Source organism: Dromiciops gliroides, chromosome 2 (assembly GCF_019393635.1).
Source record: "Dromiciops gliroides isolate mDroGli1 chromosome 2, mDroGli1.pri, whole genome shotgun sequence".
Classification (NCBI taxonomy): Eukaryota; Metazoa; Chordata; class Mammalia; order Microbiotheria; family Microbiotheriidae; genus Dromiciops; species Dromiciops gliroides.
The window spans coordinates 113,411,840-113,428,606 of record NC_057862.1 but is presented as its reverse complement, the minus strand read 5'-3'; the positions used below and the strand labels follow the sequence as shown (position 1 = coordinate 113,428,606).

Here is a 16,767-nt window from a genome sequence, read left to right as displayed (position 1 = left end):
GTTAAATGGATTTTGCAATGCTCTAAGACTGGGGTGATAAGGATCTGGGCTAAGGTGATGGTAATAAGAAATTGAATGGAATCAAAGAATCATACAGCCATAGGTTTTTATCTCAAGAAGGGACCCTTAGAAGTAATCTAATATAGTTTCTTCATCTTATAGATAACTTTCCCCAAGGCATATAGTAAGTTATAGGCACAAACTGAAGACAAGTTCAATAGACATTTCAAAAGAAGAAACAACAAGCTGGGATTCAGGGGAAGAAGGAAGATCATAGATTACTTTTAGATTTCCCCAAAATCTCCCTGAAGGTTTAAATACAGAAACAGATATTGGAAAATTTGGAAGAGGAGCCCACTTGTAGGGAAAGATGAGTTCAATCTGTTGCATATTGATTTTGAAGTGACAATAGGTCTCCCAAAGGCTACTATTCTAGAGACAGAACAGGCTGGAATTGAAGTGAGCCTAAAAGAGACTACAGATGATAAACTGTGTAGGTGAACTCTAAGATCCCTCCCAGCTCAAAATGTGTGTAGGGAGACTCTAAGAGCTGGAAGGGACATCACAGACCATTAAATCAAACCCTGAATTGAATCATGAATACCCTGAAGAACATCCCCAACAAATTAAATTAAATCACACTGAAAATTAAATAGACACTATAACACTACAGCATCTGAAGAACTTTAGTTGGGGATCAGCCAAAGGGCAGTGGAGAAGCACATGGTGGATGAGAGTAGACTGCCATGTGTGACTCACAAGGCATCACAGGGAAGGGGTGATGCCAAATATGTCATCAAAGAAATGTATGACTGAAAAATAATATTGGCCATTCATGTGGAAAGACTGAGGGATAAAGAAAAGATAATCCACATGTGTCATTGGTATTCTGATGATGTCAAAAGAATGCCAGGATGGATCCCCTGTGATGAATTGATAGTAGGATATGAATATAGTAGGAAAAGAATAGAAGAGGATGAACAGGCATGGCTGGGTTGTAACTGGCATCATTGAGTGAATACCCATATTTGATGAGCCCACAGATTCATTGGATTATTAGAATATCACTGAAGCTGGAAAACATTATTTCACGGATCTGTTGTTGGACAGCTCTAATAACAACTAGAAAGCTAAAATATGCTGGTCTGTAACTCCCTCCCAGTTGTTTTAGTTGTCTCTGGGGCCACATGGAGTTAAGTCTGGCCCCTTTTCTACATGGCGGTCTTTTAAATTGTTAAAGATAATGATTACATCACTACCATTTCCTTAATTCTTCCCCTCTCCAGGCTAAATGAGCAAATTCATGAATTGTTCTTCTGTTAATACTTTTAAAAACAGGGCTAGTTATTTAAGGAAAGGCCTTCTGTCTTTTGGAAGGCCATGAGTGAATGAAACGATGTTCACATTTGACAAGTATGTCTGGATTTGTTCAAATGTTTGCTGTTGTCAGGCCAACTTCCTCTCTGTCAGTCTGTGTTGTCACTTTTCATTTTCATTGCCAACTGTCTATTCCAAAGGAGGACAGTTCCATTTTTAATCATGTAAGTGTCTGTCTTTTGCTTCTTTTGGATTAGTCTCCATGGAGAGGCAGTATAATATAGTAGAAAAAGAGCAGAATGTATAGTCAAAGGATCTGGGCTCAAATCCTGACTCTTCTATCTATTATCTGTGTGACCTTGTACAAAATTACTTAACTTCTTGGGACCTTAGCTTCTTCATCTGAAAAAGATGGGGGTGGGTGGACTAGGTGAACTCTAAGATCCCTCCCAGCTCAAAACCTATTAGCCTCTGAACCTCTTACAGAGCTATACACAAGTAATAGTGCCTGTCACACAGTAGGTACTTAATCAATGTTTACTAACTGATTGAACAAATAAATGAATGAATGAAGCTTTGTTTCCTATCTTTTCCTTGGGGGTTCAAGATAGAGGAAGAAAACTATATCATTTATCTTCCCATTTTACTTAATAATATCTCCCCAAGTCAGAAATTACTTTTCTTCCTCTGGCTCTAGCATAGTACATAATGCCTCTGTTCTTATTAAAATTTGGAAAAGTTTAAACAAAATTTATAAAAATCAAATTTTGTCAAAATTTAATTCCATTTTCATGTCTGCATTTTGTCCCTCTCACCTTCCATACTTCCTTTCAATAGCTCATATTCACAGTGTGCCTTAAAGTTTACAAAGTGATTTCCTTATAAAATTCTTATGAATTGGGTAGTCTAAGTATCATTACCCCTATTTTAAAGATCAGGAAACTAAAACTCAGAGATACCAAGTGATTTGCCAAGACTAGGAATCTAGTATATGTTAGGGAGATATTAGAACCCAGGTCCTCATACTTCCAGTCCAGTACCTTTTCCATCACACCTTGCATATTTTTGTATGCATCATTTTAAAAGCCCTTTGTAACCTGACCCCTTCCTATCTTCGTAGTGTTCTTATACCTTACTCTCATCTATGTACTCTGAGATCCAGGGACACTAATGTCCTTGCTATTCCTTGAATAGACAATCCACCTCCAGAATCTGAGCATTTTCATTGACTATCACTTATGCGTGGGACCCTCTCCCTACTTCCTAGCATCTGTGGTTTCCTTTCAGTCTCACCTAAAATCCTTCTTTCTGCAAGAAGCCTTTCCCAGAGGTCCTGAAACAATGTATTCTCTCTGAGACCGCCCCCAGTTTACCCTGTTTATCCCTTGTTTGTACAAGTTATTTGTAAGTCCTCTTCCCCAATGTAGTGTGTGTGAGCTCATTGAGAGTAGGGACTGTCTTTGGACTTACTTTGTATCTGCAGAACTTAGCATAATGCCTGGCACATTGGAGATGTTTAATAAATGCTTGTTGCCTGACTAACTATCCCAGCTATGTCTCAGATTCTCAGTGGAGAGGACCTCAGAGGCCAGATGGTCTAGTCCCATCTCTCTTCTAGATATTTAGCTCCATGTCAACAGTAACCATGTCTTATCTATACTTTGTATATCTTTCAGATCCTAGCACAGGTCTCTTCATGTATCAAATGACAACTATGATAGATATTTATTGAATCACATTTATAGCTTTTTACATAAAGCCACCATTTGAAATGCTTTCCTACCACTGATTTCCCAACAGGTCATCAAATTGCAACACTCTTATCAAAATTTCCTTCCAAGACGTAAACATCCTAACAGTGGAAGTCACTGTTAAGAGTTTTTCAGGCTCCAGATACAATAGCAATAGTGTAGAAAGTACCAGTCTACGTATGTGCAAAAGTTTGGGAAGGGGGTTGGGGGGAGTGCCAAGATGGTGGGAGGAGAGATAATATACTACTATAAAATGTGAAAGCTCTTGTGTGTCAGTTACAGATCACTCACAATTTGGAGATATGATTTTATGTATTAAATGCTTAATACCTCTGCTACAAAAAAATATATCATCTCAAGATGCTCCTTGAAGGATTTGAGGGCTAAGAGGCCTTATGAAGCAATGTGTTATAGTGAAAAGAAAAAATGACCAGCAGTCAGGAGACATGCATGTTCTAGTCCGGGGTTTGTTAGTGACTATATTACTGTAGAAGATAACTTAACCTTTTTTTGTTTTTGTTTTTTTTGTTTTTTTGCTGGGCAATGAGGGTTAAGTGACTTGCCCAGGGTCACAGAGCTAGTAAGTGTCAAGTGTCTGAGGCCAGATTTGAACTCAGGTACTCCTGAATCCAGGGCTGGTGCTTTATCCACTGCGCCACCTAGCTGCCCCCATAACTTAACCTTTTAAATTCCTTATTTGTAAATTAAGGAAGGAGGCTCCCTTCTTTCCAGAGGTGGTAGGGCCTATTGGTATGGAGCACTGCATATATCATTGGACTTAGCTCCTGTGTTGGTTAGTTTTGCTGAACTGCTTTTTCCTTTCTTTCCTTCCTTTCTTTTCTTTCTTTTCTTTCTTTCTTTCTTTCTTTCTTTCTTTCTTTCTTTCTTTCTTTCTTTCTTTCTTTCTTTCTTTCTTTCTTTCTTTCTTTCTTTCTTTCTTTCTTATGGGGCAATGAGGATTAAGTGACTTGCCCAGGGTCACACAGCAAGTACGTGTCAAGTGTCTGAAGCAAGATTTGAACTCAGGTCCTCCTGAATCCAGGACCGGCACTTTATTCATTGCACCACCTAGCTGCCCGGGCAGTGGATAAAGCACCGACCCTGGATTCAGGAGGACCTGAGTTCAAATCTTGCCTCAGACACTTGACACGTACTTGCTGTGTGACCCTGGGCAAGTCACTTAACCCTCATTGCCTGGCAAAAAACCCAAAAAACAAAAATGGATGGCTCTCTGAGTAGAAAGTGGGTAGGGACATATTAGGTGATAAAGGTTATCTATTATCTATGTATATTTGTCTATTATAGAGGTTATTAAAACAAAAAAATCAAAAGTTTTTTAAAATGAGAAAGGAGGACTGGTAGGCTAAATAATCTCTAATGTTCCTTCTAGCTGACTAGAATGTAGGCAAAAGACAAATTCAGATGGGTGGTGAAAGCCTCCAATGTCAGGGTAACATGTTTTAACTTGATCTGAAAGATGCGTTTTAGCTGACTTCCTTAGCTAGGGACTAACATGATTGTTGGTGAGCAGGCAGATTATAAAGGAAAGAGAACAAAGGCAGATAAACCAATTGCTAGAGAATTATGATTGTAGCCCAGATATGGCATTATGAGAACCTGGATTAGGGTGGTAGTAACAGAGACAGAGAGAAAGGAATGAATCCAGGGAAACAGCAGGAAGAAACTGTCTTGGTGACAAGTCACGAGACAGATCTCAAAAGATAAGATGAATAGGAAGTTGGAATCCCAGATGATTTACAGGTTCCAATCCTGAGTGACTGATAAAATGGTAGTGTCATTGACAGAAATGGAAAAATGTGAACAGAGGGGGTGTCTACCTAGTTCAAGCCCTCAGAATCTCCTAATTGATGTCTCTCTTCCCTAACCTTGCCACCTTCCACACAACTACCAAAAAAAATCTTAAAGCACAGGCCTGACAATGTCACTCCCCTGCTCAAAAATACTTAATGGCTTCTCATTGCCTCTAGGGAAGAATATAAACTCAACCTAGTGTTTAAAGCCTTCTGCAAATTAGCTCCAGCCTCCCTTTCTAGACTTATTTCATTTTACTCCCTTTTACACACTCTGTCTCGTGGCCAAACTGGCCTGCCTGCTCTTTACCCAATTCCAAATTTTATCTCTTTCCTCCATGCCTTTGGCCTGTCTGTCCCCCATGTCCAGAAGGCATTCTCTTCTCACCTCTACCTCTTAGAATGCTTAGCTTGCTTCAAAGCTCAGTTCCAGGAATGTATCCTGAGAGATGTCTTTCCCAATTCCTCTAAGTGTTAGTTACAGCTCTCTTCCTCCTCAGCTTATCTTGTATTTACCTATTTGTGTATTTTGTATTCTCCAGTAGAATGCAACAAGCTCTCTAAGAACAGGGAGGTGTTTTTTTTTCCCTTTGAAAAACATGACACCTTTATATGGCAGATGCTTGATACAAACTTGCTGAATTGGACTGAAGGGATGTTGATTTAGGAAGGAGGATGATAAGCTTGGCTTTAGACACGTAGAATATATACAAAGAAAATGAAGGGTAATTTGGCATTGGGGAAGGCAATAACTAGTGAGTGGGGGATGGGGAGAACCAGGAAAAATCAGATTCATATAGAAGCTGATACTTGAGCTGAGCTTTGAAGAAAGCTGGGGATTCTCAGAGATGGAGGTGAGAAGGGAGCCTATTGTAGACATGGGCAACTCCTGTATAAAGATACAGAGATGGGAAATGAAAAATGATGTGGGAGGAAAAGCAAGCCATTTGCTGAACCGTAGAAAGCATGTATAGGAGTCATGTGTAAGAAGGTTAGAAAGCTAGGTTGGAATCTGATTGCGAAAGGGCTTTAAATGCCAGACCAATAGGGAGCCACTGGAGCGCTAAGATGACCTCTGGGATCTTGTTTGATTCTAAAAGTCTAATTTTGGTAAGAGATTCTGTTTTAGTCACAGATGATATGGATAAAGGATATCTAAGATATGAGCAGATACTCAAAAAAGATTCTTATTTGACCCGACATGGCATTCTCATCAAGAAATTAGCAAAAGATAGGCCCCTATAGTGCACTCAGATTTTCTTCTTCATTGAATAAGTTATTGCTGACACTGTCAATTTGGAAGAACACATCTAAATGGCATCCTGCAGGAGAAGATTCTGGATCCACTACTAATTAATACAAACAAGGATTTAGGGGGCAGCTAGGTGGCACAGTGGATAAAGCACCGGTTCTGGATTCAGGAGTACCTGAGTTCAAATCTGGACTCAGACACTTGACATTTACTAGCTGTGTGACCCTGGGGCAAGTCATTTAACCCCCACTGCCCCACAAAAAAAAGGAAGCAAAAGGATTTAGATGAGATCTAAGGATATTCTTCCTTTTTGGTAGCTTTTAAAATATTGGAACAAATTAGGAGGAACTTCTTTCTCTGGTAAACTTGAAGGATAGGAAACAATCACTCTGCTTAGATAGAGTCCTTTTTCTCACATTTACACCATCCTTTAAGTTTTACAACTTCCTTAGAAACAGAGGTTTCTAAGAAATGTCTCCAGGTCCCTTCCTTGTACCTCCTTCTGAAAATATTGTTCCCTTCATCAAAATTTCCTAAAGTATTCTACCTTGATCTTTCCTTCACTCGTGTCACATTCTATACCGTATCATACTTGTGTATGTGTCCTACCCCACCAATAGTACTTAAACTCCTTGAAGGTAGGGGGGCTGTGCTGTCCTCTTTCTTTGTAGCCCCAGTGCCTAACAGGTACTTTGTGGGTAGTAAATGCTTAATAAATGTTTGTCGAACTAAATCTCTCTGGTTGTCTAATTTTCCAAGTCTTCGTGGTTAAGGTATCACAATGACATTGGTAAGCGTAATGATGATGGACTTACAGGCTGATTTGACATCATTCTGACTATTATGTGGGGCAGTCTTAGAAGCAAGCTTCACTTACCCCATTTTCTTCTAATGTTGCCAAGGGCTTGTTGATGCTGTTGACAAATTTGTTGACATGCTCAAAGTGCTTGGTCATTTCTGTTGCTAAGACCATGTCAATGATGGCTTGGCGAAGTGTCCGATATTCATTCCTGTTTAAAATGAAAAATGAAATACCACCATTAATCATTGACAGGGAGGGGCCAAATGCCTCTGAAAGAAAGAATATGATCTCTGTTGTGTTGTACACACACTGTGCCTACAATTTAAATATCAGAGAGTGAGAAGTAGAAGTGGAGAGATAAACCACACTGGATAACAAAATTTGAGATTCTACAAGAGAAGTGACTCAACTGTTCCTACCTTTTTTGACCCTGTCATCCCATTACTGGGCACATAGCCTATCCCTTCCGTGTTCCTAAGCCTATCCAGTTCTCTTTCAAGCATCAAGTGAACAAGACAGAGATCAAGTTATTCTACACAAGAAGGAACACAGAAAGGATGCATACCTAAGCACTTAGTCAAGAAAAATTGGCCCTCTGTCAGGTCCCCCCCCCCCCCCGCCCCCAGGGACTTATATCACTTGAGAATGAAGACCTAAAGTTGAGATTCCCTTATGTGGGAAAAGAATTTAGAGTTGTGAGGGAGTCAAGGTGAGCTTCCTATTTGCATATCCTTTTCTGATTCCCATCAGAAAGTCAGGCTATGTACATCACTCCTAGGCACAGAGAAGCCTCAAGGAATCACTAAAAATTCCACAATTGAGTAGAAAAAGTTGTTGACTATGGCTACAATGGCAATATCCCCAGTAATTAAATACAAAAAGCATGTACAAAGATAGAAGCCAAAAGATAGTGAATGAATCAACAACACTTTGGCTTTACCTCTCCATGTTTTTAAATATGTTGCATTTCTCATCTCGGATGGTGAGCTGGAAAGCTAGGGCTGCATGGTGGCTCTCCAGCACAGCAGTATCATTATATAAAATTGCCAGCTCACTCCCAGCATTGCACAGGAACGAGTTTGTTCTTCCAGGGTGATCCACATCATGGACGGTGGCAGCAATGAGGGCAGCAACTTCATCAATTGGGTCTAAAGTTTGCTGGGGGGGAAAAGAGATTTTTAAAAATTAAGTTATTGGGGGAAGCTAGGTAGTACAGTGGTTAAAGCACCAGCCCTGGATTCAGGAGGACCTGAGTTCAAATCTCGGACTCAGACACTTGACACTTACGAGCTGTGTGACCCTGGGCAAGTCATTTAACCCCCCATAGCCCCACAAAAAAATTTAAATTAAGTTATCTCATGACTAAAGTGTCTATGCCCTTGGACCAAAGACCCTAGTATGAGGCTTAAGATAGTCACATCAGCAGTGTGTGTGTGTGTGTGTGTGACAGACAGACAGCGATAGAGAGAGACAGACAGACAGACAGACAGACAGAGTAAGAGAGTTAGGGAAGAACTAGAAACAAAGCACATAGATGCCAACCAACTACAGAGTGGCTAAATGAGTTATGGCACACAGCTGTAATGGAATATTATTGACCTGTAAGAAATGATGATCATGACAAATACTGAGAAGCATGGGAAGACACATATGATCTGATATGAAGTGAATTTAGTAGAACCAGAAAGACAATCTATAACAATGACCAAAACAATGTAAATAGAAAGAATAAAAACTGAAACTAAATGTTGCGTCATTAGAATGACCAGGACTAACTCTAGAAAAGAGGTGAGAAAAATACTGAAGTGGGGTATTATGCATATGTGAAACTGCATTTACTATGAAATTAGATTGATATGTTGGTTAGTTTTGCTGAAATGCCTCCCCCACACACAATTTCTGTTTTATTTTTTATTATAGTGGAAGTCTTGGTGGATAGTGGGGGAGGGAAAGGGAAAAGCATTTGGAAATAAAACTGATATAAAAACCAAAAAATCAATAATTTTAAAGTAATTTAAAAAATCTTGCTGTAGGCTACTTGAGATGTCTTAGGGATGACTTGGTAAGAAAAAATGCTCAAGATGGCTACTCTGATTTACTACTCCAGTTTTTGTGGTATCTAAGAAGTAGAAATGAATTAGATATCAATCAATTGGTGAATGGCTAAACAAATTGCTTAGATAATTTTTCTAACAGAACAGAAATAGAATATTACTGATGTTCTTAGGATGGGTATACTTGGGGGTTTCTCGTAAAAGTGATAAAATCCAAGTTTCCTACCCCCAATTGTGGAACCATGTCCGCAAAAACACTGGGCAATAACAGATTAGGCGACAACCATAAATCTGACGCTGCCACTTGACTCCCACACATCAAAGTCTAAACTTTTCACAGAAAACTGGGCAAGAAGTAGGAAAAATGTGGAGTGATCAGCTTTGTATCTATGCTCCCTTTCAGCACTCCAGATTCCAGCTGACATTCCATCAGTGAGCAGCCAGTTGGTACACACTAAGAAACCTTTCCTTCATTTCATTCACAATTAAATGTTATAGTGAAACTTCAGTTGATGGAGGCAGCTCTCTCCCTGAGGTCATAAAGAGTTTATTATAAATAAAGTGTAAATTCTTTAGGGTTTTTTTTTTTAAACACTATTAGCTGCTGATGGATCAATAGACCATCCAAGAAGTATCATTTCCCCCCTTTGTTCTTGGTGGAAGAATTAATTTTTCATAAGAACATCAAATCATAAGCTCATAGAAGGCAGTCAGGGATAAAGTCAATATTTCTTATTCATTTATAAAAGATCATTCCTGAGATTTCAAGCTTTCTTCTGTGTTAAGCCAAAGTGACCCTTCATTGCGAGAAAAGCATCCAATTCAGCATTTTTTTCATACAGAGTAATGTCTAGGCTAACAGCCGCTCTTGTAAAAAAAAAAGTCTTGGGGCTCAATCCAAAATGTTTTTAGTTTTGGACAGAGCAGGAGGGTAGTGTGAACCAGGTTCCATTATTAGTCTCTGGATGTTCTGTATTAGTTTGAGGTTTCATCTCGGGGCAAAGATTAGGAAAGAAAACTGAAAAACCTCTCTATTGAAATCCTTTCCATCTTTTCTACTCATAGATGCTCACATCTCACTGATACCACAATTTGCTCTAAGGTTCTTTCCTAACTGGAAAAATCAGGGCCCTCTGCTTTTCTTCTTCATAGCTTGATCCAAGGCATGGTATTCCATCGGCTTTAGACCTGAGTAGCTTTTAGGTGTTAGGTTTCCCTGGGACATTAAACACCCATCCATAATTTTGAAGAATTTAAAGTTGGGTGAAAAAAAATGATGGGACTAGAGAATCCGTAGACATTGATACTAGTTTAGTCCTGGTACTCAACTTACTAGTTTTGTGCTGTTTGGAGAGTTGATACACAGATGAGTTTCCTCAACAGTAAAACAGCAATTGGGGGAGGGATGGACAAAATCATTTTAAGGTCCAGGCTAGTTCTATTACATTCTTTTTTTTTTTTTTTAAGTGAGGCAATTGGGGTTAAGTGACTTGCCCAGGGTCACACAGCTAGTTAAGTATTAAGTGTCTGAGGCCGGATTTGAACTCAGGTACTCCTGATTCCAGGGCCGGTGCTCTATCCACTGCGCCATCTAGCTGCCCCCAGGCCAGTTCTAAAATCCCATGATACTAAGATGGGGATCTGAAATTGAAAAATTAAATTCCTCAGAAAAATTCTTTCTTCTGCTATAAGGGGGATAGACATTTAAAAAAATTTTCTTGTCTAGGACTTGGTATTTTCTGGGGTTTGAACAACTACAGTAATGACAATAACAATAATAACAATTGACATTAATATAGCACTTTAAAATATGTAAAGTGCTTTATATACATTACTTCATTTGAGCCCCTGGGAGATAGGAATTATAGATGTTATCATAGCCATTTTACAGATGGGAAAATTGAGAATCAAAAGAGTTTAAGTAACTTGCCCTGGTCACACATGTAGTAAGTATTCAACATAGGATTTGAACACAGGTTTTCCTGATTCCAAGTCCACTAGGAATCATATTGTTCCAAACTTTGTTGATTAAAAGCCATTAGTTCAAGTTCAAGGAGTTCTTCCTCTCTGCCCACTGAACACATGGCATGCTCATCCAGCAATTTCCAACTGAAGGTCTTTCACTTTAAGAATCAGACCAATTTAGACCAGGTCAATGGACGTGGTGTAGAAAGTAAGCAAAATATCATTTCTTAGTATCAAAGATTTTCAGAAACACTTGTATTAAGTATATTATACTAAGAAAGACAGTATCAGAGATAAGAAAATGAATCTTGTGTAGGAAGTTAAATTTCTTCTATCTCAGCATATTTATTATCTTGGTCTTTTTTTGACAGGGAACTCAGAGTAGAATAAAAGTTCCCATGGTGTGCTGGCCCACTCATAGATAGGACTTGGTTATTTCAAGTCAGTTCAAGGTCTAGCCTAGGACAGGGTTGGGGAGGTGTAACTCATGCCTCAAGTGGAATGGTCACAGCAGGCAATATTTGACATCTTAACATTTTCTATTCCTATTTTTTCCCATCCTAAAAATAGAAATGCTAGAAAAATTCCTTATGAACCAAGGTCTTTACTTCTATACTAAGAAGGCAAATGCAGTGAAACCACAATATTTATTTATGTATTTTCCAGTTCCTCTTTTGAGAAGAAAATTTAAAAACATGTTTTCCCCAAATAATTCTCCAACCCAACTTCCTTCCCTCCCCCCTACCCCCAATAGAGGTGTCTTCAAATGGGAGATACTAGAAACTCCAAAGCAGACAATGGGAAAGGAAAGAAAACCCTAAATGTCAGCACCTTCCTGAATTCACCTGAAAATCGTTTTCTTCTCCTCTTTGTCTCTTGAAACACAAATGTAGTTGATGTCCCACCTAAAGCAGCAGTCTTTCTATGTTTCTCTGAGTCATGGCAGGAAAGGGTTAATGAGATAAGGTTGGGATTCCAATTAGTCCAGCCACTGTTTGCTGGGGAACTGGGTAAGTTCTTTAATAAATGTGGGTGAGGGTAGCTAGGTGGCACAGTGGATAAAGCACTGGCCTTGGATTCAAGAGGACCTGAGTTCAAATCCAGCCTCAGACACTTGACACTCACTAGCTGTGTGACCCTGAGCTAGTCACTTAACCCTCACTACCCCGAAAAAAAAAAAAGTGGGTAAGAATCTCAAGGACTCATCCCATGATGCCAAGCAGATATGGTGGTGGTATATCAAAATCCAGATGTTCACAGAATTCCTCCTCTCTCTGCTTTTAGAATAAAAATGTGGGGGGTAATGGAGGAGAAAATATGCAAGTAAGTAGGATACTTTTCTTATTGCTTAAAACATTTTTTCTCCAAATCTCACAGCTTAAAGATCATAATATAATGGATAAGGGAAGAACTAGATAATCTCAAAGGTTCCTCCCCATACTAACATCTTGTGAACCTATGATCTGAGTATGTAAAGCCATTTGGGTATGACTAGGAAGTAAAACTCTTGTTGCCAGGATTGATTTCTTTAGAGAGAAATAATTTTTTTAAAACCTCCCATGGGGTTGACAGTAGAATAAGCCGGATTTTGAAGGCAATGGCACTAAAGCTTTTCTTTTTTTTTTTTTTAATTCCTGAATGAAGACTAAAAGCAATGGCTTTTCCCCTTCAGCAGTCTAGGCCTTCAAAGTGAATATGGATGGCTGGTTAAATGGCAAGGACATTTTGGGAAAAGCCTTTCATTATTTGCACCAAGAACTGAAGAGTATTACCTGTAGCCATGCGCTTGGGGGAGCTGAGACATGAAAGAATCTCACTCTCCTCCCCGCTCCCCTCACCCAAGCTCTCTGGCTCCTGCCCACCCACTTCTGGGATGCTTTTTAGTATCCCTCCTCAGCTGCAGCTCCTGTGTGCTGAAAGCAAGTTACAAAAGAACTAATTTTGTAATAATAAAGCTTACTTCTTAATTAAAAACACAAGGGACCAAGAGGGGGGAGGAAAGGAAAGGAAAGGAAAGGGAAAAAAAACATACTCTGAATTAACCAGGTATGAACTGTCAGACTCAGTGATGTGTTTGATTAGTTTTGGTGAAGTGCTTCCTTGCCCACCCCACTGTTTCATTTTTTATTATTTGCTCCAAAGGAGGGCTCTCTGGGAAGGGCAAGAGAGGCCGGCAGCAATTTGAAAATGAAGGTGAGATGAAAACAAAAATTAGTGATAGAAATTTTAAAATACAGATATAAAATACACAACATGGTTAAAAAACAGACAAACAAAAAATCTTGCCAGCCTGGGAATAAATAACAGTCACTGTGGCCAGTTTTTTTGTTTTTGTTTTTGTTTTGCAGGGCAATGGGGGTTAAGTGACTTGCCCAGGGTCACACAGCTAGTAAGTGTCAAGTGTCTGAGGTTGGATTTGAACTCAGGTCCTCCTGAGTACAGGGCTGGTGCTTTGTCCACTGTGCCACCTAGCCACCCCCAACTGTGGCCAGTTTTACTGAATGTCAGAGCTCGGAGGGGCATTAGAAGGGCACTATTCCAATCTTTTTATTTCATGTATCAGTATGTTGTGGATCTATGATTTCCTAGGTGTGGGAACACCAACCTGTCTGTCTATCACTTATGTATGTCTTTTTGAGTCATAAGTAAAATGTGAGCTCTCTGAGGGCAGGCATTGTCCTACCTACCCTTTGTATTTGTACCTCCATGACCTAGCAGGACACATAGGAGAAAGAGAAGGGGAAGGGAAGGTATATTTATATAGTGCCTACTATTTGTCAGGCACTCTGCTAAGAGCTTGTTTTTTTTTTGTTGTTTTTTTGCAGGGCAATGAAGGTTAAGTGACTTGTCCAGGGTCACACAGCTAGTTAAGTGTCAAGTGTCTGAGGCCGGATTAAAACTCAGGTCCTCCTGAATTCAGGGCCCCTGCTTTATCCACTGAGCCACCTAGCTGTCCCCAAGGGCTTTTTATAAATATCATCTAACTTGACCCCTCACAACAACCCTGGGAGGTAGGGGCTATTGTTGTCCTCATTTTACAGTTGAAAAAACTGAGGCAAACAGAGGTGAAGTGACTTGCCCAGGGTCATACAGTTAGTATCTGAGGCCATGTTTGAATTCAGGTATTCCAATACACTGTGCTACCTAGGAGCTTCAGAATAAATGTTGATTGATTGATTGATTGATTGAGAGAATTGTCTGAGACTCAGGTCACAGAGCTAGTTAACTATCAAGAAGAGGGATTTGAACCCAGGTCTTCTTGACTCAAAGTCTGGCATTTTATCCATTTAAATGGATAAAGCACTTTAGCCATTTACACAATGGCATTGCCTCCGTACAGGGAAGGAAAGTGATGAAACAATATGCCCAGGGCAGGGCTGGGACTTGAACCCAGATGTCCTAATTACCCAGTTTTCACTGCAACATGCTACTTCTGCTCAGCTGTGTGACTTGTTGGGTACTGGTCACCTCAATCCCTCCTCCCTCTTCATAGTGATAAATGTGCACCTTCCACAAGGTGGCTTACCTTGACTCTTTCCTTAGATAGGAAATAGGCAGTGGCATGAAGTACATCTGCAGCATGTGTAGAATTGTGGTAGGAGTTAGATGAATGGTAGTTGGCTTCAACGATTTGCAACCAAGATCGTAGTGTTGACTCGGAGCAGTTTAGGAATTCACAGATTCCAAAGCGAGCAAAAATCTTGAGACCAAGATAAACCAACGGCCTACAGAGAGAAACATTCACAACACTGAGACAGAGAGCCAGGCCTGGAGGACAAAGGAAGTCTGTGATCGATACAGAGGCTCTTAAGTGTTTCAAAGCCAGGGCTGTCACGTTCAGCTCTAGAATTCATACAGAGGGCCTTGGTTCACAAAGATTATTCAGGTTTAGTTTTTGACAATGTTTCTGGCAATTAGGAAAAAAAACGTTAGCATCAAGGTTGTCTGCATGCCAACTTGATGCATTTCAACAAACATTTGCCAAACACTTACTGTGTGCAGAGAATTAGAATGTAAGCTCAGTGGTAATAGGGTTTGTTATATTGTTGTTCTTATAGTCCCAGTACCTAGCACATGGTAGGCATTTAAAATACTTGATTGATTTAAAAATTCTTTCTTAAGCCTAATATTTTTAAAAATAATTATTTTAAACATTCTTTTCTTTTAGAATTTTGAGTTTCAGATTCTTTCCCTCCTTTCTTCCTATTCCTCCCTTACTTATTGAGAAGGCACAAAATATTATATTAATTATACATGTGAAATCATGCAAAACATATTTTCACATTAGCCATATTGCAAAACAAAGGAAGGAGGAAAGAGAGCAAGAGCAAGAGAGAAGGAAGGAAGGAAAGAAGGGAGGGAGGGAGGAAGGAAAGAAGAGAGGGAGGGAGGAAGAAGAGAAGGAAGGAAGAAAGGAGGAAGGGAGGAAGGAAAGAAGAGAGGGAGGGAGGAAGAAAAGAAGGAAGGGAGAGAGGGAGGAAGGAAAGAAGAGAGGGAGGGAGGAAGAAAAGAAGGAAGGGAGGGAGGGAGTAAGGAAGGAAGAAGGGAGAGAGGGAGGAAGGAATGGAGGGAGGGAGGAAGGGAGGAAAGAAATAAATTAGACTTCAATTTGCACTCAGAGTTCATCATTTCCCTGCTGGAGGTGGAGAGCAGTTTTCATTATGAGTCCTTTGGAATTGTCTTGGATCACTGTATGATCCAAGACATTGATCAGAGTAGCCAAGTCTTTCACAGTCAGTCATCATTATAACACTGCTGGTACTGTGCACAATGATCTCCTGGTTCTTCTACTTCACTTTGCATCAGTTCATCATAGATCTTGCCATGTTCTTCTGAAAGCACCTCCCTCATTATTTCTTACATCACAAACTATTGTACTAACTCCATTATAATTCTATGCCACAACATTTTCAGCCATTCCCCAATTCATGAGCATCCCCTCAAGTTCCAATTCTTTGCCTCCACAAAAAAGAGCTGCTATAAATATTTATGCATTTATAGTCCTTTTCCTTCTATCTTTTTGGGGTACAAACCTAGTAGTGGTATTGCCAGATCAAAGGGTATGCAAAGTTTTATAGCCCTTTGAGCATAGTTCCAGATTGTTCTCTGGAATGGTTGGACCAGTTCCCTATTCCATCAACAATTCATTAATGTACCTATTTCCCCTAATCCCCTCCAGCATTTGTCATTTCTGATAGGTATGAGGTGGTCCTTCAGGGCTGTTTTAATTTATGTTTCTCTAATCAATAGTGACTTAGAGCATTTTTTTATATGACCATATTTCTTCTTCTGAAAACGTCATATCACTTGACAGTTACACACACATACTTCTCTCTTTAAATTAATACTTTTTTTTTTTTTTGGTGAGGCAATTGGGGTTAAGTGACTTGGCCAGGGTCACACAGCTAGTAAGTGTCAAGTGTCTGAGGCCGGACTTGAACTCAGGTCCTCCTGACTCCAGGGCTGGTACTTTACCCACTGCGCCACCTAGTTGCCCCTCTTTAAATCAATTCTGATGAAATCGAGGTTCAAACATTACCTGTGCCCTCGTTTTCCCCTTCCACTGCAGAAGTTCTTTCTTGCATGCCTCTTTTATGTGAGAAAATTTTCCCCATTCTACATCTCCCTTCCCCCTTCTCCCAATGCATCCCTATTGCTTACTCCTACATTAAAAAGAAAGCATCCCAACATAACTGATTCATACCCATGCCCTCTGTCTATGTAGCCTCCTTCAAACTGCCCTAATGATAAAATTCTTAGGAGTTACATGTGTCATCTTTCCATAGAAGAATGAGTCTCTTATTATTCTTTCACG

At 39.7% G+C, this 16,767-nt stretch overlaps 1 protein-coding gene across 1 annotated transcript in view; it reads right to left on the bottom strand.

The window, feature by feature from the left end:
- PDE8A (phosphodiesterase 8A) overlaps positions 1–16,767 on the bottom strand; it is a 262,918-nt gene that overhangs the window by 16,564 nt on the left and 229,587 nt on the right. Inside the window, 3 exon segments of the mRNA XM_043987196.1 lie at positions 7,009–7,141; positions 7,874–8,091; positions 14,479–14,677. Coding sequence (XP_043843131.1) covers positions 7,009–7,141; positions 7,874–8,091; positions 14,479–14,677 — 550 coding nt within the window.